Raw genomic sequence first — 15,306 nt, forward strand, 5'->3', positions numbered from 1 at the left:
ACTGGCCAGTGCCTTCAGTTCCCTGGCGTGGGCTGAGCAGTGACTCTCACATACAGTGACTGGACCGGGCTGTGCACGTTGGGATGTCTACCTCCAGCTCTCAGGGGAAGCGGGCACTGCCCGTGACCCTTAAACCGAATTAGAAACAATGATGACAATGCCGCCCACTCGATGCAACCTGAGCAAGTGCCTTTCATGTCTGCATGCTGGCCTGGACCCCCTGTAAGGATTTCACGTCTCCCCTTCCCCACTCCTTCCCAGGGGCTCAGGCGAGCGCCCGTGTGCCTCGTGGGAACTGAGCACCCACAGTCTGTCGGTGTTCCTGACTCTCGAACACCATTAAGAAGAATGGGGGAGGGAAACCGTGGGCAGTAACAGGAGTGCATTCAAACACCGCGGAGGGAGCCGACAGTGCTGGCCACGGGAATCATTTACGGGGGCTTTAAGGTGTTCCCATGCCGACTCTGTGGTGGCAAGGGGCTGTCAGTGTTGCCCTCAGCCCTGGAATATACTGGCTTCGGAGTGTCGTTCAGGGCGCAGAGTGAATACGCATCTATGTGGCGCTCCGGGTTCAAGCCCCTGCCGAGGGCTCTCCGCTGCCCCAGAACCCGTCTAGGTTCCTTAGCGATGGCTTTGGGGGCTCCCGAGGTCCAGCTGTGCCCCTCCCCCAAGGGAAGCGTGTTTCTGAGCTTCTTGCTGCCTTGCCTTTGGCTTTGTCCACCCAGAGTCCCCGAGTGCCCAGCCTCTGCCAGCGCCCCCCGGGCTGCCCCTTCCCCTCAGGGAGTGAGCAGAGGGCACTCTGGGAGGCCCGGTGGTCCCGAGTGGGGACCCTGCTCCAGTGTCCCATCCAACTCCTGTCATTGCTGCTTCAGTATCACGTGTGCCTTTTTGGTGACAGTCCTCTCACGGTCGAAACTCCGGCTTAGACCATGGCAGGTAATCGGAATGTTTACTGAGTGAACGCTGGGCTCTGGGAGCCAATCCTGCAGTGCGCTCTGCTGAGGGCTGTAGGGGGGCTGTGGGGGCCGGGAGTGGAGCACTCTGTTTTCTCACACTCAGCAGCGTCTCCCATGTTAACGGCTGTCGGGCAGCCGCTGCCCCATTCATCCAGGGCTGCAGTGTGGGTCCTGGCGACGTGGGGTGCAGTGTGCACCGGGGGAGACTGGTGAGGGGCCTCAGGGCGCAGTGCGTGGATGGCTGTGACTCCTGCCATCTGTCACTGCCCAGGCAGTGCCACGGGTGCCATGAGGTAGCCTAGCAGAGCTTCGTAAACGGCACACACGGGCCCCTGGCGTCTGATTAACTCGTGGATTCTCTGGGCCCAGCCCGATTCCGCATGGCTAACCAGGTGATGGGATGATTGATTTAGGAATGGAATCTCCCTGAATGCTCACAGAACAATACCTCTGGGAAGCTGGGGTTTAAAATAATTCTCGTGGGACCTCTGCTATTCACACAGATCGCCCTCCCTCTGCGCCAGGCACTGCTTTCAGTGCTTCCGGTCTTCCCGGTTCCTTCTCACGGCCCCTCAGGAGGCGGTGGGCGCTGCGCACGGGGCGTGGAGCTGGGGAGGCAGCACTGCCGGGCCTGGCGCTTCCCTGCAGCACCTGGAGCTCCTTGGGTTCCGACCGCGCGGCCGGGAGAGCGGATGCTCCATCTAATGGCGCCCACTGCGCGGCAGGAAAAGAACAAGTATTCTTACAGTTCAAATGATTTCAAATGTATTATAAAATATCGCCACAAGTAAGTGGCATGGTCTCACCTTTTATAATTCACTGGCAGGCCTTTAAAAGATGCAAATCTACTTGTTCCTTGCGGCTTTGATTTTGAGGCTGACAGCCAGCACGCACTGACTGGCCGGTGGGAGCCTCAAGGATGCGGCACTCCAGTCAGGCTCAGGGTGTGGGGTTCGCAGAGAGCGTAATCAGAGCATTGGGCTGGTTTGCACACTGACTAACAACTAGCCAAGAGTCGTTTAGGACAGAAAGCCTGGAGCCTGCCTGCTTGTCTCTCTCCATCCAGCCACTCGCCCACGGAGCCCCGATAGAAACTGCCGCCAAGCCAGGCTCCTGGGATGGTTTGAATGGGCAGGTTTCCAGGCCAGTGAAGTTCCTGTCACTTGCCAGGTGCATGGCTTTGAACTGTCTCCTGGCATAGAAGCCAACAGTCTGAATTGAACGGTAGCTGGGAAGCATGCCGGGGGGAGCATGAAACTCTTAGGATATGTCAGGCAACAACCACTGATGTATCATAGAGGTCGAGAACTGGAAGAAGCCCGAGGAGTGGGACGCCACTCTTCCCTGGAGCTGCCTTCCTGAGCTCCGTGCCCTCGCGTGCGGGGTGCTGGCACCTGCCTCCTGGAGGGGTTGGGAGAAGGACATGAGGTAAGACCGGAAGGCACTTAAAACAGTGCCTACGCAGGGAACAAAGCAGAACCAGGCAAGAAAACAGACGCTCCATTCAGTGTTATTAATAACTCTACTTTTAGCAGAAACAATAAAACGGGTCAGGCAGGCCCTATGAAATGATTCCGTTTCACTAGAGCACGGAGCACGGTGCTACCATCTCACTCAACCCCCTGAAGCAGGTGTGCTATTGGCTCCTCCGTGCTCCCGAGGAAACGGGCTCAGGGAGGCGAAGCGACTTCCCACGGTCACACAGCGAGTGTGCGTGAGTGCCAGTGTCATTAAACGCCCACCTCTACCTCCAGAGCCTCCTTCCTGGCCTCTGCAGTGCACTCCCCACGTCTCCCAGCCAGCTGCACACACACAGGTTTTGAACGTCCCTGGGCCAGGGGTTCTGTTGAGTGAAGATTCATGACGTCAGCTTCCTGATTCGTCATCAGCCCTGCCCAGGTTGTAACTCTTACCACAATGCCCCGGAAAGCTAGTGGCCAAGCAGGGGAGGACTGGAGGAGGGAAGCAGATGGACCCGGGAAGACAGGGTCAAGTAGAATGTGATTGAGAGTCTAACGGAACCAGATTCAAACATCAGCTTTGCTGTGCACCCCGCCCCCGCCCCCGCAGTCTCAGCTGATCACCCGTCTCCTAGATCAAGGGAGAAATTAAGGCAGCGGGCACCCGTGGGGGTGGCTCCTGACTTCCTGGGCCTGCGTGCTGACCTCCTGGACTCCTTCCCTCCGTGTACCCCTCGTGTAAGACCTCCCGCCCCCCTGCTCCATCTCTCTGTCTGCCTGTGCCTACAGCTTCTCTCCGTATTAATCAAAGCTCCTGTGATTGCAAATAGGAACCTGATTCAAACTGACATTTAAAGAACATTTTTAAAGTGTTCCGTTAGGGCCAGATTCGGGGTCTCAGTAATGTCGGAAGGGACCCATTTCTCTGCATCCTGCGGCTGCTTTCCTGTGTCGGCTTCATTCTCAGAAGGCTGCCCAGGCAGAGCTGCTCCAGACTTACACCCTCATCTTAGCCGCTTCTGCCAAACCAGAGCTTCCTTTTCCTAAGACTCCCAGGAGCCGGGACTCAGTCGACTGGAAGGTACTGGGCTCAGACGGCCATCTCTAAGCTCTCACTCCCCAGGGGCGGGGTGTGCTGACTGGCCAGGCCTGGGTCATGGCGCGGGACCCGGCCCCTCCTGTCTGAACCAGGCGTCTTGGGCGGAGGAGCGGGTCCTGCCGCTAGGAAGGGTGGGGGCCGCTTCCTCTGGTTCTTCCTCAACACATACCCAGTCACACCCTTCTCATCCTAGAAACCCCGCCCTCCCGTGGGCTCCTCCTTCCTGCTCCTGGGGCTGCTGCCTTATCCTGTCATGCACAGGTTTGAAAGAGTGGCCAGTTAATGCTCCACTTAATTATAACCCATTCTTCCCTCATTCCGGTGCAGCCTGGCTTCTTCTATGGGCACTTATCTCCTTGAGTCAGCAATGACCTCAGGAGGCCTTCTTTCACGGATGTGTCTTATCTTTCTTGACCTCGCTATTTTATTTGGTACTTTGATTTTCCTCCCATAAGAAAACAAACTGAAAAAGTAAAATATTCAGGCAGCATCAAAAGCTGTGCAGTGAAGCCCCCCCTCCCGCTCCAGGGACCCCCTCCTGCACCCACCCGCCTGCGCAGGTCTGTGCTCCCCTCCACTCCCGTCCGTCCTGGAGATCTCTCTTATTAAGCACATCGAAATCTCCTTCATTCTCTCAGTAGCTTCCTGGCTTCCTGTATGTGTGAGTATGTCTATAGGATATAAATTCAGACTCCTTTCCTCCTTTTTAAATTATTTTTTTAATTTATTGATTTTTGAGAGAGAGAGAAAGACAAGGGTTTGTTGTTCCACTTACTTATGCACTCATTGGTTGTCTTGTATGTCCCTCACAGGGACTGAGCCTGTAACCTTGGTGCGTCGGGATGGTGTTCTTACCGAGTGGGCTACCGGGCCAGGGCCATCCCTCCCTCCCCTTTGAGCCGCTCTTCTTTGTTTTTATGGCGCTGGGCTCACTGACTTTCTTCCGCCTCCATGGCCGGTCCTGGTAGAAATATTGACTCCGTGGAGACGTCTGGTGTCAGTAGAATTTGGAGGGAGAGAGAGGCCCATGACCCGGAAAGGGAGGGGAAACGCGTATTTCGTGTTTATTTATTTACAAGTGCGGTTTCTTAAAAACAACCGACTAGGGTGTGAGACACAGCAGCTCCCAGGTGGTCCGTGCGTCTGCTTAACCTGCGGCTCGGCTGCGAGTGGAGAGGCAGCCCTTCGCCCTGCACACATCTTTCCTCACTTCCGCTGATGGGAGCCCAGGCCCGCCTCACCTTGCCGTCCCTCACCTATGCCACCAGCCTTGGTGGGAAAGATTTCATTTTGTGTTGTTGTGGGTTTTTTTTTAACTTTTTAAATCCTCACCAAAGGCTACATTTTTATTGATGAGAGAGAGAGAGAGAGAGAGAGAGAGAGAGAGAGAGAGACATCATTGGCTGCCTTCCATACTCACTCCGACAGGGGATTGAGCCCACAACCTACGTATGTGCCCTGACCAGGAATTGAATCCGCCACTTCTCGGTGCACTGAGCCACCCGGCCAGGGCGGTTTTGTTGTTTAGGTGCCTATAACAGTAATGTCCTAGGATAGGTTAGGGTGCAGGGCCTTCCGGACCCCTCTGTGGCCACAGCACAACCACACGTGTCGGACTAGCTCACAGGACAGGACTGAGCCAGTCAGCACTCGGCAGCAGCCAGCGGCTACCTTGTCAGATATCGTATGTGCTTGTCGCCCAGGCATCCTCACCGCACACTGCAGAGTAGGCCCGTCGCCATCGCAGGAAACGTGGCTTCGGGGACCTCGCTAACTTGATGAAAGGTTGTGTAGTTGGGGGTTGGTGGTGCCAAGATTGGTACCCAGGTTAAGAGCATGCCCCGTGATTGGATAGAAGTCAGAAGGCAGTGAGTGTGGTCCCTGGAATCAGGCAGCTGAGACTGAGTCCGGGTTCTTCTTTACCCGGTGAGAGCTGACCACGTTGTGAACTTTTCAAATGACCTGTTGGGTGGAGGTAACCTCCCAACCCCTGAGGATCAAAGCCATGGGAACACCGGCAGGTGGAGGGATAATGCCTCTTTGGGGGCTGGCTTTTTTGAAGCCGGCAGCGTGGTTCCAGGTTAGTGGTGAAGAAGAGATCAGGAAAATGTGGCGCTTTGTTGGCATGAGAGATGGGTGGCCTGTCATCTGGGTTTTGAAAAACAGGGTGAACAAAAAGTAACGAGTCTCCTTCGGTTCAAAGGGCGGACCTCATGCTGCATCCTGGAGATGCTGGCTGTGGAATCACAAGGGCTGTCGTGTTTATTTTCCTTGGTGAATCACAAGGGCTGTGGTGTTTATTTTCCTTGGTGCTTTGAGCAACTCTGTTTTGGCAAAAATGTAGAAGACAAATCCTAGCTCTCTACACCCGTTCCTCCGCGGACAGCAGAGCCTGCTGGGTGGTTAAGTGAGATGATGCGTGTAAAGCGGCTACACGGTGTCCGGCTCACGATCAGCACTTGACGTCATCCACTGGACAACACGGGTGCCTCCATGTGCCGAAGCCTGGACCGGGCCTGGGGAGCAGGGACCGGCAGAGCCAGGGGCTTCCGCTCTCAGTCTGGAGGGGACACAGCAACAAGCAGACGAGCAGGAAGGAAACGTGTGCTTTCAGGTTGGGGTGCTTGAACGTTTGTCTGGCATGAAAGAGATGGACAGGGTGCTCCGATGGAGAGTGACCGCAGGGAGAATGGGGGCCCCCCACTTGGAAGGGATCGGAACAGCCTCTCTGAGGACGTGGCATTTAAACCAAGACCTGAGGAAAGCAAACATTGCCTGTTATTTTTAAATGAAAAATTAAAAAAAAAAATAAACGAAACTGCTGTCAAGCACAAAGGACTCCCCTCTTGCCACCTCCTCCTAGGTGGACCCGAGATCCAACGTCCCCATTGTAAGGGCCTTCGTCACCGCGGACCAGGGCTTTCGCCTTTCTTTCCTTCGCCGCGGCCCGACCACGCTGGTGCCGTGACTGCTCGGCGGAAGCACTGGTCCATGCACGGCCTTTGAAAGTGATCGGGTGTGAGCGTGGCTCTGTGTTCCTGGCTGCTTCTCCCTGGGCGAGTCCCTCCTTGCTTCCCGCTGTGGAGAACTGTGCGAGGCATACAGAGGACCCTGGATTTCACTGGATATGGTTAACTTTTCATGGCACCTTCTAGTTTCAGTTCCTGTCTTGATGGAGGCCGGCGGGGAGCTCCCTGCGCCCTTAGCCTCGCGTTATCCAACCCAGTTGAGCAGCGAACAGCGTGGGCTGGGTCTTGACTCTCTTCCTCGGCACCTTAGCCTGGCCTGGCCCTGTTTTCACTCCATTTCTTCTGGGCTCTTTCCTTCCCTCCTTCAAGGAAGCGATGCCCTTCCTTCTGGTCCTACTCAGCTTAGGTGTCACCTCCTCCAGAAAGTCTCCCTGGCCCTCCCTAGGCTCCCGCCTCTGCTCCCAGGCAGTGCTTCTCCGTGGCACCCTGCCGTGGCCTGGGTGCAGCTGCCTCCTCTGCTAGCTGTAAGCGCCATGATGACAAGGTCAGGGACCTCTTACGCTGCTGGTTAGAGGATGCGCAGGACCTCCGTGCTAGCCTCCATCAGCATCTTCTCGGCCCCAGGCACACACGAGGCAGCCGCGTGGGAGGTCTTTGTGTTCTTGACTGAGACGAAGCCCATTAAATAGCGCCAGGCAGACCTTACCCATCTGGCTAAATGCCCCATTCTCTTTATTTCTGTTTTCCCGCTTTCTTCCACGGCAATAGCTCCTTCATTTAAAATAGCTTTTTTCCTTATTATAGAAAGAACTGATTGTAATATAAATTTGAAAAACACAGTCAAGCATCCTATATAATAAAAGCCTAATATGCAAATTGTCCCCTTGCCCGGGAGTTTGACCTGGAGTTCAACCAGGGGACAGGGCCGGCAGCCAGCAGCCGCTAGGGACCCTACCTATGCAAGATTTCGTGCACTGGGCCTCTAGTCAAAGATAGAGTAGAAAATGAACCAATCTGGAAGTCTCCCAATCTCCGTGAGCATATATAAGACATGCATACAGATATCACACACACCTTGTGCACATAATTTATAGAAAGGGAACACATTGCATGCACTGTGAGTTCTTATATGGAGTGACGCCCATTAATATTCTTTTATCTTCTTTCAATGTTTGGAAGTATTTTGTATGGTCATACATCAAATAGACATGCCATTATTTATTTAACTTTCTTCCCTATCAGCTGATAGCCGATTTCAAATCTTTTTCCTTTCTACCAATTATTTGGTGAGCATCCTTTGTCTTGATGGGTAAGCCCAGGAGTCCAGGAGGGTCCAGGAAAGGCCTCCTGGAGGAAGTGCCCCCTGCTGGAGGCAGGGAGGCTGCCTGGGAGACAGCTGGGTCGGGGAGGCCGCTGCTCCTGGGAGGAGACAGCCCGGCAAAGGCTTGGAGGAGAGAGGGCGTGAGTGAGTGCTCCCAGGCAACGGCAGTTCCTTGCAGAGGAGGGTGTGCTGGGGGCGGGGCGTGGGGCTGGGGGTTGTGGGCACCAAGGGGCTAGTTACTACCAGATGGCCAGGCTAAATCCTGAGCAGTCCCGTCAGCCCTGCTAAGGAGTGGGGCCTCGGGCAGCGGGAGCCGCCGCTGATGGAAGCGGTGACATATCCAGCCTGGAGTCTGAAAGATCCTGCGGCTGCTGGGCCTGCGCCAACTCCTCATTTGACAGCTAGACGCAGAGCTGTTATTAACACAATGAAACAGAAATTAGAAAGAATCGAAGAAGAAGAAAAAATGCTCACGTGTCACAGCTCACAGAGAAATGTTTCAAACTGTCTAGGTTCTCACACTCGGCACGACTGAACGAGTCACAGTCCTCGCTTCTCTGCACCCTGGAGGAGCGCCATCTGTTTACGTAACCTGCTTGGTGTGGCCCCATCGCTGCTCCAGGAGCCCCAGCGGTGCCTCTGGGTGTCTGGGGGGCTGGGGTTTCTTTGGGGAGCGCAGCGAGGATGGAGTACCGCCCAGGAACAGGAAGCAGGTGTGGCCCACATTGCGTCTGTGCTGGGCCCCAGCACGGAGCTGCCGTTCTCCCGGACGCAGCAGGCACAGAGCGATCGGCTGCACCTCCCGAGGGTGCCGTCTCCATTTAGGAGCTCCTGAAGCTAACAGTCAGTGACAGCTCCGCTTGAAAACCACGGCAACACTTAGGGAGGCTGTGATCGGCCAGCCCCGCGAGTCGCGTATCAGCAGGGACGTCACGCTCTCTGTATGGTGCCCCCGTGCTTGCCCCGTCCTTGCCTCTCTTCCCTGCTGCCTCCCTTAAAAGATGGCATTGCTCTCGGAGGCCGCGGGCAGCGATGGCGAGGAGGCTGCCCAGCTGCCAGGAGCTGTTTTCTGTTTCCCATTACAGCCTCTGGTGGGGCCCCAGCAAAGCAGCCTTCTGCTCTCGATGGGAAATGTATGGGTGTTTTTTTTAAAAAAAAAATGGCCCCTGAAGACTCTGTGTCTCAGTTAACATGCTTCCTAGACTGGCTGGTGTGGATCCCAACACTCAGGCCAAGAGAAACACCTGCAGGTCTATCTGCCTTACAACTTGCCATCTCTCCCCTGCATCCCTGTGGGCACCTCGTCCCCTCTGCCCCACCCCTTCCCACCACTCTTGCCACCACCTCTCTCCTGGGGACGATAGCAGCCGTTCCTGCCTCCGCGCCTCTGCCATCAGCCCCGCTCCTGCTCCTCTGCAGGCCCCGATGGCAGCTGGGGACTCCCACTCGCTCTGTCACATGTCCACGGGACTCGCAGACTTTACCTTAATGAAACTGATGCTCGATCCCCCCGCAACTACGCTCTGCCCGTCGTGTGCCCCACTCACCAAATAGCTCTGGCCAAAAGCCTTGGGGCCACTAATCAGTCCTCTCTCGCTCTCACCCACATCCAACCCATCACAGGCCTTGTGAACTCCAAGTTCAAAGCACTCCCCAAACCACATGCACCTTCCCGCACCCCACTACCACCTGCCTCCAGCCTCCGCATCGCATGCCTCCTCACTGGCCTCACTGTCCCGCCACTGCCCGGCCCTGCGGGCAGCGCTCAGGGTTCTCCAGCGGCGTGAAAACCCTCTGTCCACGTGGCCGGCGAGGTCGGTGGCCTGGCTCCCGGCGCCCTCTCTGACCCTCTCTCCCTGGGCCCCTGGTCTGGCCACGCTGGCCCCCTTGCTGTTGGTGGCTTTGCCATGCGAACTGCCTCCGGGCCTTTGCACCTGCAGTTCCTTCTGCCTGGAGTGCTTTTCCTCCAGACGTCCAGGGAACCCCTCCCTCACTTCACTGAGGCTCGTGCACAGCTCATGCCCTCAGAGCTGACCGCCTTGTCGAAATGGCATTATCTTCACTCTTCATCTCGGGCCTGGCTTTATTTTTCTTAGTATCACTTACCTCTTTCTAGCATTAAAACATATATTTACATTTACAAGTATGTATTTATTTATTTGTTTGTTGCCCGCCCCCCCCCCCCGCCCTGCAGTAGTATGTAAGATCCACAAGGCATGGATTTTGTATCATTTATGATCAGCACATAGTAGATACTCAATAAATATTTCTTGACAGAAAATGAATGAAGAAAGAATCTGGACAGTAGTCCTGCCCACACTGTACTGACCCCGAGGGCCCATCTTTGTGTTGGCGTTTCCCCCACCGGCCAGTACACCATCCCTTAGATCCGAGTCTTGATCGTATGGTCAGGTGTGTGTGGGGGGGGCGGGGGCGGTCACTTCTCATTTTCTGAGGACTGAAGCCAAGATACGAAAAAACTGAAGCAATTAGCTTGGGATAACACAGATCTTTCTCTGTCTGACGCAAGCCTTTTGGAAATGAAGGCTGTTTCCTCAGTTCTTACAACCTCACCGTCCTGGGAACGCCCGTTGCAGGGCGCGTGCTACCTGGAGGGGTCTGTAGTGAGGGCAAGAAGATAAGCTCGGTGACGCTCACGGCGAGGGTGTGCAGGGCCCTTGCTGGGTGCCAGGCACTGTACCAGGCACGCGCACCGTCTCCTGTTACCGCGCTCACACCCCTGGGGGAGGAATGAGATGGTCTGGTTCACTTTAAAGAACGTGCCTGGAGCTGCACAGCTAGTGGCGCGATGCCTGGATTCGAACACATGTCTTCATGGGCTTCCTTCTTCCCGAACCCGATGAAGCCTTGGCCGAGGGATCTGAGCGCTAAGTCCCCTGCACCCGCACCTGATACCTCTGCTCCGACTGCAGAGCTTGAAAGAGGAGCGTGCTCTCCGTGCCTTTTCAGCTCCCTTCTTTTCCAGCGAGGTGGGCAGCAGCCGGCATCTCCTCCCGCTGCCAGGTGCAGTGGCCGTGCCAGGGCCTTCCTGCTCGGCTCTCGGAGAAGTTCCTACCACAACAGTGCCCTTTCTTTTTATTCCTCTCATCCCCAGCCCGTCTGGTGTTCTCCTGGTTCTGCTCCTACCGCCCTAAGTGTTAGGGGCAGTTTTCTCATGGACCCGTGCGAACCAAATACCTAACCACAGGGCGGGATGTGCACGGAGAGGCAATGTGAGGAGAGCGCCGAGCAATGCCAGTGGTCTGTGGCCTGGGAACTGCTCAGGGGGTTTTATTCCTATTACGATGACCTCTTTCGAGCCCTCCATGTTCTGTCTTTGAAACATTTTTTTCTAAGGCCTCTCTCCTGCCATCCAGCACCTGTGCTTCCACCCCCTCATCGTCTCCCAGAATCTCACTGGTCCCCACACAGAAATAGTCCTCCTTCTGAGCCCTCCTTTCTTTGTCATTCAAACCAGAGACCTCATCATCCTCACCTGACTTCTCCTCCCTCCCCCCGCCCGCCCACCCCCCACCCCCCCATTCAGCAACTTACCAACCTGCCAGCCGTTCTTGTAAAATGGAGCCGGAAGCTTGGGCTCTGACTCCAGGCAGACCGGGCCGCATGTCAGCTCTCCTCTGTGTCCTCATCTGTCCCGTAGCAGGATGTCAACCCCGCTTCACAGCGTCATTGGAGGTTAAATGAGATCACGCATGTAAGAGAGTTCCAGGTCCTGGCATGTAGTAAGGGTGCAGCGAGTGTTAGCTGTCATAATTCAGCGACTCCCACCACTGTGTTACTCGGCGGGGGCTACCCTGGGCTTGACTCAGGGGGCTTTGTTGCTGAAGAACAAACAACTTCAGATTTAGTGACTTTTCCCTTCTCATTAGATGGGAACTAGCATGTGCATGTGTTATACATGCACACACATGGGTTATAACTGCCTCAGACTGGGACTTTTTCACATGGAAGGACCGCGGGGTGGGTGGGAAATGGCGATGGTTTTCTCTCTAGAGTCTCACCAAGCTCTGGTCTGCATTCCTCCCCACATCCTCCCTCCTGATCGAGAGAGATGGCTGCTACTCCGACACCAGGAGATTAAGGCCGATAGCTTATCCAGGACCAGCTCCGCCCCACCCCCCCTGTGGGGGCCAGGCACGGGGGCCACCACACCCAGGTCTTGGGGTTGTTCTCTGTTGACTGGAGCTGGTAAACTCCGGTGCCTGCTGGGCTAGGAAATGTCCGTGGTCCCTGACTGAGAGCCTCTGCCAGCACAGTGAGGGACCTGCTGCTTAATGCTGAGATCTCCCAGGTGACGTATAAGCCGGCCGTGACTTCGCATCCTTCGCCACATGAAACATCTCCGGTGCCTGGATTCATCTCCTTCAGCAGATGAGCCTGGCTGGCTCGGGGGGTGGAGGGGTGAGAAACATGGCACGTGCCTGCAGCCCCACCATCTCACGCTTCTGCCACACAGCTCCTGACTGCCCGGGGGACTCCGCGGCAGCTCAGAGCTACAGAAACCGAAGGTCAGGAGCCCAAGGGCATTCCTGAAGGTCATGAGAATTCTGCGTTTTCTGTTGCTCTCATGGCTGGTCATTGAAAAGAGGTGGTGAAAGGGAAGGGATGGAGAGACCCATACCCAGTTTTGTTTTTTTCTGCTTTGTGTTGTGTCCACCCACCTCAAGTTCTTTTCTTCCCCTCTCATAGTGTGGGCGCAACGCTGAGAACTTCGACCGGTTTTTCACCCGCCATCCACCCGTCCTCACACCTCCTGACCAGGAAGTCATCAGGAATATTGACCAGTCAGAATTCGAAGGATTTTCCTTTGTTAACTCTGAATTTTTAAAACCTGAAGTCAAGAGCTAAGTAGATGTGTAGATCTCCGTCCTTCGTTTCTGTCGTTCGAGCTCGACGGCCATCATGGTGACATATTTTTCATTGCCGAGTTGCATCCATGTTTATTTGCTGATGAGACCAGAGTGACCATGTCCTGGAACACAAATGTCCTCAGGCAGTTTGGAGCGTCTCTACAAGATGGGATTATGCGGATGCCTGTCGAAACGGCTGCATAATTAGCACACTGTCAAAGTCCTCTCCCAGTTCCTCCTGCATGCCTGTCCGGCAGATCCAGTGGGGACAGGAAACGCCTGCTTCCTTTTCCTTTTTCTCTGCATGGCCATTTTTACACATTCTCCCGCTCCAACCATCCCATCTAGATTCTTCCGCCCAGTGAGTGGATGGCCGGGTGCTAGCGGCCTGGCTGGTGTCCAAGGATCTGGTTGCTTTGCCTTAGAGGGAATTTCTCCATTCTTTCTGGCTTGGGGGCACCACGAGCTCTGAAAAGACCGTGCTACAAATAACATTTTTGTTGTGTTTTTTTGCTTTTTTTTTGACTCAAAGTTAAGAAGATTGTCTAAGTCCTTTTAAAATTCCCAAACTGTGCTTTTACAAAGTTTCTATCTAAAAGCACCTCAAGGGGTCAAAAGGCAACCAGCTTGGGTGCTACCTCATTGCTGTCACCTCTGGTCCGATGCATCCCTGCTCACCCTCACCCCAAACTGCTTGGAAAGGGCATTTGCACCGTTTCCTGAGAGACATGGTCACTCTCGCACGGTCCCAGGACCAGGATTCACATCACATTTCAAACTTTATTTGCTTTGGGGCTTTATTTCTGTTGTTGTTCAAATGCAAAAACAAACAAAAAAACAAACCAAAAAAATACTCATTTTGTTACTACATGCTTCGAAAAATGTGTCCAAATGTTACTGACCACACTGACCAGCTTGGGCCTGCAAAGGAGGCTGCTCCGGGCGGCACAGGCTCCTGGGCAGTGGGTGGGGCTGGGGGTGCAGCTGGCGTAAGTGCTCGGAGAAAGACGCCATTTCTCGATGTGGTTTCCCAAGATGTGTGTGGAAATGTCCATTTGTGTCTGGATGTGTCATGTGCCATTTTTCTTCTAGCATTGAGATGCAATAGCGAACACAGGAGGAGAAAAGCTGTTTCACAGAAAATGGCTTTGAAATATGTGGACCCAGGCTACAGAGGGGGCCTCCGAGGCTTCCGGACAGACGAGCGAAACCCAGAGCTTAATCTCAGCCCCGTGCTCAGCTAGGCAGCCGCCAAGGCTGTGGGCCGGTCACCGCCTCCTGGTGGCCTGGGGTGGGCTGGGGCGAGCTGACCAGGGCCCTCTCATGATATCAGAGCCCACAGCCCACATTAGGGGCCAGTTAGGAGCATGGCCCAAGCACTTTACTTTCTCATCAAAATCACTACTGCTCCCAGCTTGGACTAGATATTCTCTGTAGCAAGCAGCTTTGTGAGGCCCCAGAGGCCCAAGGAAAGCCCGTGGGCAGGAGGAACCCCATTTCTGTCTAACAGACGAGGACGGCAGTGGTTCCCCATCCTTGCCTCCTGCCTCCGCTATTCTCAGGCCTAAAGAGAATTCTCATCACCAGTTGAGTGGTTTCCGGAAGCTCCAGGGCTTCTAAGAGACCATCAAGGGAACTTGACAAACATCCTTGCAGTCAGACTTCTCATCTTTAGGAAAACCTGCCCTTCATCCCTCTCTCCTCTCGCCGCTGCTCCCAGCCGGCTGTGGGCCTCCCGGCGGCTGCCTGCGGTAGCAATCTAGACCTCAGGGAAGGCAAACTTGAGTCCCAGAGGGATATTGGGGAGGTGAGAGGAGGGAAACGGGGCAGAACCCCCTCCTTAGCTGCTGGGGAAACCACCTGCAGGGAGGAAGGACTTGTTCAGGGTCAGCCAGCTGGGACGCAAACCCGGTTCCTGACACTCAGCACAAGACGCTTTCTCTCTGTAACTGGCATCTGAGCAACGCCCACCAACAGGCAGGTTAGCTGAGGTCTGTCCTATGGCTGTTGGGTGACCAGCCTTTCCTGGATCTGCTCTCAGGAGGGAAAAAACCATGAGAAACACTGGGTGGCTGACAAATGACCTGAGACAACTTTAGAGACCAGTGTAGCCAGGTAGCCAGGTGTGGGTGGGGGGGGTGGATAGATGATAATTAGATAGATGGGAAGAATACATTGTACATGTCCACTGCTCCACATTTTCCCACTTGCTGTCATCATTTCCCAGAAGTTTGATAGCGTGCAGAAATATGAACTCCAGCCCAAGTCTCTGTTCCCCTAGGCCCTGGCCGAGGCCGGCAGGGAGCCTGTGGGAGCCAGGTCCTGAGTCAGAGCCCGCGGTTCCCTCTTCCATCAACACTTCCGTGCACAGGAGACCTGGAGGCCAGCCTTCCACATACAGCATCTTTGCAAATTGATCCGGGAAGAAAGCTATTAGTTCATTTTTCCCATCGTGCATGTATTCTGCCCTCCATGCATTCACCCAGCCATCATTTATTGAGCACCGACTGTATACCAGGCCTGCGCTGGGTGCCAGGAGCACCGTGGGGAAGCGTAGGATGCCATCCAGGAGGGCAGTCTTGACGCAGTCATTGAACGCATGCTGTCATCAAAGGATAGCCGCCCTTGGG

General features: G+C 55.0%; 1 protein-coding gene across 1 annotated transcript in view; it reads left to right on the forward strand.

The window, feature by feature from the left end:
• The window catches only part of PRKCB (protein kinase C beta), a 100,771-nt gene extending 87,072 nt beyond the window's left edge, over positions 1-13,699 (forward strand). The window contains exon 13 of the mRNA XM_023751479.1: positions 12,516-13,699. Coding sequence (XP_023607247.1) covers positions 12,516-12,674 — 159 coding nt within the window. The 3' untranslated portion in view covers positions 12,675-13,699. The remainder of the gene's footprint in view (positions 1-12,515) is intronic.
• Positions 13,700-15,306: the final 1,607 nt, after the last annotated feature.

This window comes from Myotis lucifugus, unplaced genomic scaffold, assembly GCF_000147115.1.
Source record: "Myotis lucifugus unplaced genomic scaffold, Myoluc2.0 scaffold_22, whole genome shotgun sequence".
Classification (NCBI taxonomy): domain Eukaryota; kingdom Metazoa; phylum Chordata; class Mammalia; order Chiroptera; family Vespertilionidae; genus Myotis; species Myotis lucifugus.